Consider the following 13,225-nt stretch of genomic DNA (forward strand, 5'->3'; position numbering starts at 1 on the left):
ATCTGAGACTGAGCCCAGACTTGTGGGAAAGAGCTCTGGGGTGCATGAGCCACATCCACCAGGAGCGGGAGAGCGGGGCACCACGAAAGCCACGGGTGTGCATCCCCCATGGAGCCCCAACTCCCTGATGGCACGAGACACTGAAGACCCCAGAAAAGGAAGCGCTGGCTCACAGTGCTGCTGCAGACCCCCTCGAAGGCACCACATGACTTCAGGGTGGGCCATCCCCACAGGCTACCACGCTGCGGCCCCGAGAGTCACTCAGCAGGACAGCGGCAGCAGTCAGGCAGCCAGCCCCTGGTCCACAGAGAAAGCTGCTTGGGATTTCAACAGTTTGTACTGGGAAAAGGAGCTGAACTATGAGACCAGGAACTGGTGAGATGTTGAGACCTACAGATTCTGGGTGATCTTCCAGCAGGAAACTTGTCTCCCCAAATGTCAGACAGGGTAAGATTTCTAGGGTATGCTGTGACATGGGACACTGCTGAGATGAATGGCATGGTCTCTCTTCCTGGCATTTAAATCCATCTCCCTCTCTTTTTTAGACACATCTGTAAGTAGAGAGGAAGTACAGCGAACCACACAGTCCCAACCATTACCAGCTTGTGGCCTGTGTGATGTCAACCGGCCTCTCCAGTACCCTTCCCCATCAAGTACTATTCCGAAAAAAAAATGCCAGACATCGTATCATGTTGCCCACAAACATTTCAGCGTGTTTCTTGCAACGATTTCCCTTATCATAGAAAAAATTCATGAAATAAAAATCCATTAAGAGCAAATATCAGTCAGTATGAAATTGAACAATTTTTGCTTTTACATAGTGGGTTGGTGTGGACATGCACGTATGCACGGCTATCTGTATGACTAGATGCACAGGGGACAGTTTTAAAGCTACCCACCAGGATGCATTCAGGGGGTAAAAGGGACCCATCCAGGGTAGAATAGAAAACCTCTCATTTTTCTTCCATATGCTTACATATAGTTCAAAGTGGACTTGTTTTGCATTTATGATTTTAAAAGATGAAGATATAAGGTATGTATTTAATATGATCTTGAATATTTTTAAAAACATGCTCAGGAAAAATAAATGGAAGAATAATTTGCCAAATCGTAGGTGGCAAGAACGTGGGTAATTTTTTTTTCCTGCCTTTTTAACAAGTAATTTGCATATCCATAATGAATCCTGTATTTCCTTTACAATCAGAAAATACATTTAAGAATCAAGAAATCACCTTCTATGTAAGCAAAAGCTAATAACCTTGCAGAGAAAAAGGATGATTCCTCTGTGGAGTCAAAAGTCTGTTGGTTAAAACACAAACTGTCGGGAGGACTTGGGGAGAAGGGGCTGTGAAGGCCTCACGGGGTCAACCCTGCCAATGCTCTGAAACCAGAGTGCCTGGGACAGCCTTCCAGGGCTAACCTGCACACGTCCAAAACAACAGGAAAGCCAGCCGCTCCCCCAGCAGCCACAGGTGACGCAGAAAAGGTGCCTGCCAACTGCCCTCTCTGCAATCTTTCCAGCAGTTTTTCTACAAACGCAGGCTTCTTTCCACCCGTCAGAATCACCTGGGGGCTTGTAAAAATGTAGCTGTTGTACCCCAAATTAGGCTGTAAGGGCCCAGCTAAGTTTTTGTTCACCACTGGATTCCCAGTACCTCGGACACAACGTCTGCCACGAGAAAGGGTTCAAATAAATACCGCAGTAGATATGTGGGGCCCTCCAGCCTTCTCTCTAGAAGGTCCTGGTCTTCCCAGGTCCCACTGGAGGGGAACCTGGAGGTGGACTCTCCCCTGGAACAACCCAATATCCAAAAGCCTGTTCCCCAGAGCTGCAGGGCCCTGGGCTGAGCTCCCACTAACACCAATGACCGAGGCTCTCCCGGGGTGCAGGATTCGTACTGGCTTTGGCGGTCTCGGCTTCTGCCTCCTCCTCCTCTTCTGAGCTCTCTGAGCTGCTAATGGGGTCGGACACGCGGGTCTTCTTAGCCTGCAGTGCTGCATCTTCCTCTGCCTTCCGCTTCTGGCCAACCTCTGACGTCCTGCAGGACAAGGGTGACTGGCTGTACCAACCAGGTGACAAGGGCAAGGCCAGGAGATTTGACAAGAAAGACCCCCCCCCCCCCCCCGCCCCCAACCCCTGCCAGGAAATGCGCACAGAGTTTGAAAACAGCGTAGATACACTTGTATTCTGCCTTTTCACCCATTTCATACACTGGTTTTACAACTATTAGTCTCCAAAATAATCAGTAAGGGCTGGTGACATTGCATAGTCACAGCAGCTAACCATCACTGACTGGTATGTGCCAGCACCTGCGGGCTGTTCATAGAATCATCTGGGTTCTCCCTCCTCCAGAACTTAGAGCACCTATAGTGCCCTCTTTCTGGAAGCCCTGCTCCTTCTTGTCCCTTAGGCCTCAGCTCCAATACAGCTTCTTCAAAGCCCCTCCCTGATCATGATTCCCCTCCCCCTGACATTCTCCGCTCTGTCATCCTGTTTCATTTTCTTCAGAGCACTTTTCTCTCTCCTGTTATTCTACTTACTTCCTGCCTGACTCCCTCACTACAAGGTCAAACCCGGGGCGGGGGGAGGGGCTGGCAGGAACCTCTGCTAGCTCGTTAAGTATCTTCAGCACATAGCACACATCTCAAAAAATGAACGACTCAGTGACTTGCTCAGGGTCAAAGAGTAAGTTTTGGGCATCGGCAGGACAAGCACCCAGATGGCTCAGTCCCTGGAACTTTCAAGTACCAGCTCCTGTGACCTCACCCTCCCATCCCAAGGGAATCACTGTCTATGTCCCATGTTCTCCAGCTGGGATAGACATGCTCTACCACAGTTTGGGATGTGGGTCCCTTGTTCCCAGGAAGGCCACTTGTTGGGAATCCCCCCTGAAAAACAGGTTTCATTTATTACACTTATCAATTCATTCTGCCGCTCTCCCTCCTCCCAACAGAATGTTTCACAAGGGCAGGGATTTCTCTCTGGTTGTTTCCAGATATATCAAGAACAGTTCTGATGCATAGTAGCTGCTCAATAAATACCTACGGGACAAATGCCTCTGATGGTCAGGTTTAGCACCTGATTTACTACCTTTTTATTTTATTTTATTTTATTTTATTTACTTATGTTTTTATTTTTTATTTTTTTAATTTTTTTTTTCAACGTTTTTTATTATTTATTTTGGGACAGAGAGAGACAGAGCATGAACGGGGGAGGGGCAGAGAGAGAGGGAGACACAGAATCGGAAACAGGCTCCAGGCTCCGAGCCATCAGCCCAGAGCCTGACGCGGGGCTCGAACTCACGGACCGCGAGATCGTGACCTGGCTGAAGTCGGACGCTTAACCGACTGCGCCACCCAGGCGCCCCTTTACTTATGTTTTTAAATAGGCTTCAAGTCCAGTGCAAAACCCAACACCAGGCTTGAACTCACGACCTTTGAACTTCAGAATCAAGACCTGAGATGAGATCCAAAGTCAGATGCCTGACTGACTGAGCTACCCAGATGCCCCCTGATTTACTATTATTATATTTTACAGATAAAGATGAACATACAGACTCAAGGAAGCCAAGTCTGCCCAAGCTCACACAGCTAGTTGTTGGGTTTGAACTTTGCTGGGAACCATCAGGCAAGGCCACCTCTGGTGGGTGTGAGGTCCTCGTTCTTGTTAGTACCCCTCACCCACAGAAGGGGCCAGTGACAAGGAAGGGCTCACTGAGGCAGTTCTCTAAGGAAGGAAGTGCTGTCATACCCAGACACCTGGGCAAGTTGGAGGCGGTGATGGAGAGGAAGTGCAGGGTGGGCCCTACGCTCTGACCTTACCTTAGCAGCAGAGGAAAGCCAAGAACTGAGAGCTGACAGGACTTTCAAAGACCTTAGCTCTCCATTGGAAGCTGCGATCTCTTCCACACCATTCTTGCCTTTCCTTACACACCTCTGATGATAGGGAACCATAGCCTATCTCATTTCTGGACAGCTCTGATGACCAAGTGCTTCTATTCAGAAATTGAAACCTGTCTCCCTAAAACAGTACATATGGGTCCTACTTCAGCCTCTCAGAGCCCCAGAGAACGCCCCACTCCCTTTGTCCTCAAAGATGTGCAGACACATCGCCTGCCCCTTTGCTCTTTTCCACCCTGGACAATTCAGTATTTTCCAATCATTCCCCATGGGACATGATTGTAGGCCCTTCACTTCCCTGGTTGACTGTGGGTCAGGCCACTTTGTGGAGACAATGATTATCCCCTCCCTCCCTCCCAAACCATTCCTTTGTTGATATGCCCTTGGATTATCACCCCTTCCTTCTTTCTGCACGTTTCCGACATTTAGCACTCAACAGGTCCTTGAAATCTTTCCCTCCAATTGCATTCGCTTCCAGCTCCACACTCAGGCCCACCTTCCATGCAGGTGCACAAGCCAGGCACCTGGGAGTCAACGAGACTGCCCCTCTAGACCATCCCCAGCTCCCAGTCTCACCCCTTAATATTCCTGGAATCAGCTGTCTACCCCATTATTCCTGTCTAAGCGCCACAAGCTCTTGCCTGGATGATGGTGTCCACACCCTGACTAGCCAAGCTGTCCTGCAGTGACCTCGCTGCTCTCTACTCCCCCCTTTCGGGGCTCCCGCTGCTCTTGGGGCAAAGACACAGCTCCTCACCACAGACGTTCAGATCCGGAGTGAGGTGGGCCCCACCAACTGCCCGGCCTTATCCGTCCTGTGGCTGCAGCTATAGGCTTCGGCACCCACAGTTCTCAATGCCAGGTGAACTCCTGCCTCATGAGACCTACTACTCCCTGGTTTACTCCCCGCAGCTCTCAAATCAAAGGTCACCACAGGGAAACCTTCCTTAAACCCCTAAATGAGGCTAGGCTAACCTGGTTTTGGCACCAAGTCCTCTTCATAAGCTTTACCATCATTTTAATTTTACATTTATTTCTTTCATTCGTTGAGGCATGCCTACCTCCCTGACTCCAATATCAGCTCCAGGAAAGAAGGAACCATGTCTGTCTCACTCATGACAGTGTCTCCATACTTAGGGCAGGACCCAGCATTTAGGAGATAGGTACTCAATACGTCTTTGTTGACTGGATGAGTAACAAGCGGCCGAGAAGCTCTGGTCCTTAAGAGGACTGATTACGGCTCCCAACGTCCTTTCTCCCTATCGGGCACCCCCGTGTGCGACCTGGCTTCCTGGGGGCAACACTGGTGTCCACACTGGGCTATGAGGCAGACCGCAGACCAGATTAGCATCCTAGCTTATTTCAAGCTGACAGCTTGGGCTGTCCCTACTCCACTCTTGGGGCCCCGTCGGACTTACTGTTGCCAGTGAGTATAGATGTCCAGAAGGGTTACAGGCTGAGCCAGGAAACTTTTCTGCAGAGAAGTAAAGAGAAAGCAGCAATTAACCCCCCGGCACAATAAGGGTCCTCTTTGGGCCCAACTCTCCACAGCCTCATGGGAGACTTTTTGCTCAGGGAAATATGTCTGCTTGGCCCCGTCAGTGCCGCTCAAACCTTCCAGAGACAAGCAGGGCAAGTCCTTCCAGCCAAAACCTTTTAAGACAACACATTAGTGAGGGGTACCTTTGAGAACCTGGAGTTGGAATGTGCCAGGCTAGCATTATCCAGCTCCCTGACACCCACCATGCTCAGAGGCCACAAGATGGGGCTTTTTCTACCCTTGACCTTTCTAAAGTCTTTTAAAGGTCAGGTGGGTCAATCGTCCCAGGGCAGTACGAACCACAGCCCAGACATCCAAGGCATACAGGTGGCATGACCGCAGTCCACTCATCCGCTGGGAAGAGACTAAACCAAACGGCGCCAGTCCCTTGACAGACGCAGAGGGAAGCGGGTGGAATCCAGCCCTTTGGAGCCGAGGCCAGATGGCCCACTCTGCAAATGTCAAGAACCGAGGGTGTCAAGTGCCCCAGGGAGGTTGAGTAAAGCAACGTAAGGTGACAGCAGTGTCAGGGACGTGGGCAGAGTGGCCAAGAGGGTACATCTGGAGTCAGGCAGAGCTCCTGTGTTAACTGGCTGAGCTCATCTCTTCACCTCTTCACACTTCAGGCTCCTCCTTTCTAACACAGGGATAAGAGCAGCACCCAGGGTGCTGTCGGGCCTGAACAAGATATTCTAGTCAGTGCCCAGCACATGAGCTGATAACAGGGAGACTCCAATAGTCAGTTTTACCCTGCTCTGCCCCAGGCACTCTGGCCTCCTCACTGTCCCTCAAATGTGTCAGGCCACCGGCCCCATCCGGGCTTGCTATTCTGTCTAGAATGCTCTCTCCTGCTAACCACACAGCTCACTCCCTCACTTCCTTCAGGTCTCTGCCCAAATGTCACCTTCTCAGTGGGGCTTCCTGATCACCCTATTTATAACTGAACCCTGACATTCCTTATCCTCCTTGCCTGCCTTATTTTTATGGCTCATATGATCACCTGACACACGGTATCTTTAGTTTTTTTTTGTTTTTGTTTTTAAAGATTTGTCATCTGTCTGCCCCTGCTGTGATGTAAGCTCCATGAGGACAGGATACTTTTGCCTCGGCAAATGCCCCAATGAAGACGGGTAATGTTTCTTGCCCAAGGCAGTCAAGGTCCGGAGAGGGTTGGGAAAAGCTTGGATCATGTCTTAGGGCCCATCACCCTTTAGACTATGCAGATCCTGGGAGCAAGCATCAGGACCAGAGCCTACACCACAGCCAGAGGGCTGACTAATCAGGTCAATATCCACCTTACCGATTTAAAACTCTCAAGTGGCTTACCACTGCTCTTCAGATGAAGACCAGACTACCGTGGGGCTCCAGCCAGCCCCCCACTCTCCCCATCACCCTGTACTCCACCCTTCAGCCACGATGGAATTTCCAGAGGCCAGTACAAATGCAACGAGTTCCCTCCCACCACAGGGCATGTGCCCCTCTGCCTGAATATCCACCTCTCTTCTCTCAGGTCTCAAATCAACATCCATTTCCTCAGGAAAGCTGTCCTGGGTGTCCCTGACCCAGGCAACTAACTTGCCATCCCTGTCTTATCGCCCTACGCCTCTCATTCTTGGCACTTAATGTGTTAAGTGTACAGTTACTTTTGCGATTCTTTATGTCTACCTCCCCTACTGGATTTAGACCGTAAACTCTAGTAGGGCCGGGGGACTGTGCTCAACACTCTATCATCAGCACCCTGAGCGCTAGTTCAGGAGTTGCTGAAAAGAATGAATGAAGTGTGCAATGACTCCACCACAAGCTCGAATCCCAAAGCTGCCCGACTCCATACGGGAGGGATAACGTCCCGAGCTTCAGCTCAACTAAGGGGCCACGAGTCCCTTCGCCTCGGTTCCCTCTTTCGCCTCCTCACCCTCCCCTGGGAGCTGGTCGCAATCCACGCCTCAGGCTCTCAGCAACCTTCTCGGCCCGCGGAGCCACGTGGCCAGAGACTTCGGAAACTTTAAACCGCCGCTACCAGGAAGGGGTGGAGGTAAGGGGCGCGGGAATTACAAAGCCCTCCGCGTCGGATCTCCCATCCCGGCCCGCCCACTGCACAGCTCGGGAAACTGAGGCCCAGAGCGACAGGGAGCCGAAGTGTGCAGAGGCTGCGGCTCCTTCGGTACCCCTGGTCGCTTCCCGGGCCACCGCAGAGTCCGGCTCTGGGCGCACGCCAGGCCGCCACGGGAGGGGGCGCAGGCAGCACCTCTCCAGATCTAGCACGCGGCCCTCGCACACGGCCCGCGCACGCTCACCTGGCCACTCTGCTCCTTCACTTCCCGCGCCGCGCGCACGTAGCCCGCCTGTAGCAGATGCTGGTAGATCAGGGGAAGAAGCTCTCGCCTCTTCCTGGCCTCAGCCATGCCGGCAAACCCCTGCCAGTCGGCTCACCTGCACGCCCCCCTGAGTCCCCGCCCGCCACTTCCCTCGTGCCCTTAGACCTCGCGCGGCCCACTTCCGGCTCCTCGTTCGCCCTGGCCGCGAGGCGCGCCGGGAAGTGTAGTCTTATCTCCTGGAGTGGCCGGCCCCGCCCCAAGCGGGTGAAAGGGGCGGAGGCATGGAGGGTTACGAGGCCTCCCATTGGCGGGAGGAGGGCGTGTTGAGACCTAGACCCTCCTCCCAGCCTTGAGATGAATGATTCCCCCTTACCTTGTCCAGACTCGTTCACTGCAGGCATTTGTCTTCCATGTTAGCTCTGACGGGTGCGATAGGGTCTTACCCATCTCTGAACATCTTAAATCTGCATCTCTCTCTGGTCCCGAACTTCTAGTTACCCACTCTTATTCATTTCACAGATTTTTTTTTTAGGACCCATGACTACTTATAATTATTCATTCACTGCATAAACCGTTTTTGAGCACCATACCTTAGGCTAGTGTTCACCTAGAATGGAGGGATAAAAAGATGACTAAGAAATGGTGGCTGCCCTCAAAGCTCAAAAGGAGGAGAGTCGGTAACCAAGCAACTATGGTTCAATGCCTTGAGCGCATTGTCAGGGATAGGCACAGCCTATGGACGGACGCAGGGAGGAGGGGCACCTAACCCCAAAGAGATATCTAGCTTGAGGCTTAAAGATGCAATAGGAATTTCTGATTCTGCGGAAGACAGGACTGGCATTCCAGGTAGAGGGCAGTGCCTGTATACAGACAGGAGAAACCACCCGGTATAGGCTGGGAAGCCCAAACATAGAACCCAGTCTGTGCTGGTGGGCTGTAGCTGTGGGAAAGAGGGAAGAGTAAGGACACAGGAGGATGGGGGGAGAAATAGGCCCTACAGCACCCTCTCCTGCCCAGCAGAGCCTGCACTTTGTTCCAAGGGTGATAGAGAATCTCCGGTTTTATGTAGGAGGGTGACCTGGGTTTGTGTTTTTAAAAGATTGTTATCATCAAAATGCAGAGATGGATGCGTGGAGAGCAAAAACTAGATGTAAGGTTGTTGTACTTGTTGAGGAGAGGTTGGCAGGGAGAGGATGAAGTAGGCTGGGGAATATTTGCATCAGTTCTTTTTAACTTCATGAACCCATTGAGAAACTGGAGACAACATGAACCACCTAGACTTTGCTGTAGAGAATTAAAAATATTTCCCCCCCCCTTTTTTTTTTTTTTCAGAGGGGCAGAAGGAGAGAGAGAGAATCCTAAATAGACTCCATACTCAGCACAGAGCCCGATGCAGGGCTCGATCCACGACCCAGGGATCATGACCTGAGCCGAAATCAAGTCTGATGCTCAACGGACTGAGCCACCCAGGCACCCTGCTGTAGAAAATTTTGAATGTGTACAGACGTAACATTTTCCTCCCAGTTTTAGGATGCACATAAACACATAACTGAACCTCCTAGGGTTACTGCTGCTCTGGGAAGAACCAGGGCCAGGGCTAGGTGACTGAATGCAGTGAGTGAGAAAGGGGGAGGAGACGAGTCTGCATTCAGCCATTTACCAAAAAATATTTATTGAGCACCTACTCTGGGGGATGAAGTAATCTTCGCCCCAACAGAGCTTAGAGTCTAAAGCGGGAGACACGCTGGAGACACGCTAAACAAACAGTCATACAGACGCATTGTTACAAACAGCGAGGACATGCAGATAGGAAAAGGATAGAGTTTTCTTACAGAACAGTAAACACAGGGCAGGAGTCACAGGGCTAGGGTTCAGATTCTGGCTTTGCTTCTTGTTCACTAGGGAACCTTGGATAAGTTACATAACTTCTCTGTGCCTCAGCTTCTTCATCTGTAAAATAGAGATAATTATACTTTCTACATCATAGGGTTGTCACGAGGAGTAACTGCCTTCTAAACAGAAATGCTCAGAAGGGCTCCGAACAATAGTGCTGTGCTTCTATGTATGTTAACCATTGTCGTGAGAGCATTTAACAGGAAGGAGGGGTTAGGGAAGGACTCCCTGAGGAAGTGCTATTTGTGAGGAAATATGAACTATGTATAGGTGAGGATGGGAGGGGAAGACTCCTAGGAAGAGGGAAGAACCAGTGCAAAGGGCCTGAGGCAGAAGGTGCAGCTTAGAGAAGAGGCGAGAACGGCCCTTGGTAGCAGGGTGTAGAGGAACAGGGGGATTGGGGAATATGGGAGGTGGGCAGAGGCAGGTTCCACATTAAGGATCTTTCTTTTCATCTTAAGTATGATAGGAAGCCTTGACAGTGTAGGTCCAAGAAGGACAGGATGATTTTTCATTTTAATGTGACCTGTGTGAATTCTCAGTGGAGGGTGCAGTAGGGTGTGTATGTGTACATGCTGGAAGCCAAGTGAGGGGTAGGAGCGCAGGCAGGCGTCCAGAGAGAATATAATGGGGCGATGCCGGTGGCAGTGAAGGTGGAGTGTGGTGGAAGATTCCAGAGTCATCAGGAAGTAAAATTGTCATCGAGCTGTGTTGGAATGGAGAGAGAGTGTCAGGATGGACTCTGAGGTTTCTGTGCAGCCTGGCAGGCAGCTACTTTCCCTGCGAAAGAGAGACTGCTGGGAGAGGACTGGGGTGGGGGCAGAGCGGGGAGGGGAGGGTGGTGAGGGGGACATGAAAAGCACAAGTTCCACTTCAGCCACGTGGAGCTTGCAATGCGTTTGAGACGTCGAGTCCAGGTGTTGAGTAGGCACTTGGAAGCCTGGGTTTGGACTCCCGTGAAGACGGGGAACTGTCAGTAGAGAGATGCTCATCGTGGCTGTGGATGAGGGCCGATTGCCCAGGGAGCAGAACAGGGGCAGAGGAGAGAAGGGGGACCGGGGATGGAGCTCAGAGGCGAACCCACAGGTTAGGGCTGCACAAAGGAGGTTGTGTCTGCAAAGACTGAGAAGGAGTGAACAGACAGGAGAAAACCCAGGACCGTGGGTGTAGGGAAGGAAGGCAAGGACAGAGCTTCAGGAAAGTGGGGCGAGCCCATGGGGAATGCTCTAAGAAGTCAGATGGGGTGAGGAGAGAGCCAGGAGCGTTGGGTTAATGACAGGTATGGCGATTGTTGATGGCTTTCGGGAGTTCCACTTCTGTGGTGTGATGGGGAAAGTCAGGTGGCAGTGGTCTGATGACTGAAGGAGGGATGAGGGAGGTTGTGGGTCTTTTGAAAAGTTTCTGAGTGAAGCGGACGAGAGAGACAGTGTGACAGGGTCAGTGTGTGCGTGTTGGGGGAGGTGTGTTCTAAGGCGCAAGAGAGCTGGGTTTGTTTAAAGGCAGATCAAGGGGAGAGAGTTTAATTAGGGGTGTAGGGAATAGGGGAGAAAATCAGTGAGTGATGTTCACGGGCATGTGCGAGGGATCAGGCACGTGGGTGGAGGGGTTGGTCTCAGAGAGGGGGAGGGATGACTTCTCTAAAACCAAAAGAAGGAACAAAGAGAGGACGGGTGCAGATGTAGATGTAGGTTTGTAGTGGGATGTTAAGGGAGATTTCATCTTGAGCTTCTATTTTTTCTGCAAAGTGGGAGGCAAGGTCTTCTGCTGAGAGCGAGGAAGAGGTGGTGAAGAGTCTGGAGGAAGGAGGAGAATGAGCATTCTGAGTTGAGAAGCAAACTTGCCCACAAAATCCCCAGTGTTGACAACCCAGTTGAGGCTGGCGATCGTTAATTTATGTGTGTCCTGTCCCATCCCACTGAGTGACATCCCCCTTCGTAGCTCTCCCACCCAGGTGCAGGCCGGGGGAAAGTACTTAGTGGGGTTTATCCGGAGGCCTCGGGTTTTGCCAGATGGGTGGGGGAAAGGGGCACAGAGGTCTAAAGTGTTGGCAAGAGAGGTGCCCAACCTCTGGGCTCTGGGCAGGGAGGGAAGTGGAGACAGACGGAGTCAGTTTGCAGGGAGAGAGGGGAAGCCTTTGTGGACTGGGCGACCCTGAGGCTGATAACCAGCAGCCTGAGCTGGGAGATGGTTGACGACTCAAACTGATGGCAATGCCCGGGTGCCTGACGGGGTGGCTGAATGGGCCACCAACTGAGCTAGTCAACAGGCTGATGAACATACAAATCTTTGGGAAAAACCAAAGATGTTTTTCACCGCTCCAAGAACTAATTTTCACTCCCTTGTGGTATCATCACCCCCGTTGAGAATGAACACCTTTGTAGGATATAAATTCCCTGAAGGCAGATTTGGGGTTGTCTTGCTGGCTGTGTTATCCCAACACCTGTCAACAATATTGGCAAACGCAAGGGTGGTTAGAGCATATAGCCTATCTCCTGAAGACGAAAGAGGGCAGATCAGGCAGGACACACACTGTGAGTACAGGCCTGGAAGCAGAAATGGGGAAGCTTCTAGAAGGCAATGTAAAGGGAACGGGATGATGACTCTTGGGCTGACGTCGGGAAAAATGAAGAACTGATATTAAATTAAAAACAAAACCAAAACCAGGATGGTCTAATACCTTCTGTCTGGCAACAGGTTGTTTGATTTTGTTTTGTTCCTAATAAAATTCATTTCAGGCACTTATGCTTTGTCCTCAGCTCTTGGGAGGCTTCCTCTTCTGTGGACAATTTTTTTTTTTTTTATTTTCTTGATTTTCTGAATGATACCCTTCACTGAATTGCCTCAGCGCCCAAGCACAAAATTAAAACATTAAACTGATAAAATATAACATGGCAACAATTAAGACAGCAGCAAACAAAACAGTACATTAAAAAAAAAAAAATTAGCCTCAGAGCATTTTTTTTTTACCAGTTAGAAAAAGATGTCTTTGTTAGTGGTAGAAACCAGAAGCTTCCAGACCACTCGAGGATGAGTGCCTCTCGGGGGGGGGGGGGGGGGGGGGGGGGGGGGGGGTAAGCAGCATGCCTTAGTCACCTTGAATTCTCAAGCAGGGCACAGCGAGGGCACTCAGGAAATGAGTGAAGGAAGGACTGTCAGCGGAGCGGAAAGAAGTTAAGCAGGTGGGACATGATATTCTTCTTTTCCCAGCAGGATGGCTCCCGCACAGAGTTGGAAGGTAGCATCATGTAGGGTGGTGCTACTGAGCCAGGAGTCAGGAAACTGCCTTTTTGGCCAGGCTCTGCTGTGTGAACTTGGGCCAGTCTCTTGCCCTCTCTGATCCTCAACAATTGTTTTGGTTGAAGAGGTTAGACAAAGGCCCTTCTGGCATTGGAACTCTCAAGAGAGGAGCCCATCTGGGAAGACTGCCTTTGCCCCCTGGGCCCAAAGATGGCGCCTTCATTCACCATAACAATGGGTTAGCTTTGGGCCAAATCACTTGGGCCGGGAGGTTTCCCATAGTCTCCTTCCCTCTCCCTGGATGACAATTTCTTGCTTTCTTTTTTCTTCAGCCTCATCG

At 50.9% G+C, this 13,225-nt stretch overlaps 1 protein-coding gene across 4 annotated transcripts in view; it reads right to left on the reverse strand.

Moving 5' to 3' along the window:
• Positions 1 to 7,938, reverse strand: part of TCOF1 (treacle ribosome biogenesis factor 1) — a 38,476-nt gene extending 30,538 nt beyond the window's left edge. For 3 of the 4 annotated variants that reach the window (XM_030329361.1, XM_030329369.1, XM_030329354.1), the window contains exons 1-3: positions 7,735 to 7,887; positions 5,319 to 5,374; positions 1,900 to 2,039 (exon numbers count right to left, since the gene is read on the reverse strand). In XM_030329361.1, the coding sequence (XP_030185221.1) occupies positions 1,900 to 2,039; positions 5,319 to 5,374; positions 7,735 to 7,842 (304 nt within the window). In that variant the 5' untranslated portion in view covers positions 7,843 to 7,887. Of the gene's footprint in view, positions 1 to 1,899; positions 2,040 to 5,318; positions 5,375 to 7,734 lie in introns of all 4 variants that reach the window. The other variant, XM_032594371.1, reaches the window with a different exon arrangement.
• Positions 7,939 to 13,225: the final 5,287 nt, after the last annotated feature.

This window comes from Lynx canadensis, chromosome A1, assembly GCF_007474595.2.
Source record: "Lynx canadensis isolate LIC74 chromosome A1, mLynCan4.pri.v2, whole genome shotgun sequence".
Lineage (NCBI taxonomy): Eukaryota > Metazoa > Chordata > Mammalia > Carnivora > Felidae > Lynx > Lynx canadensis.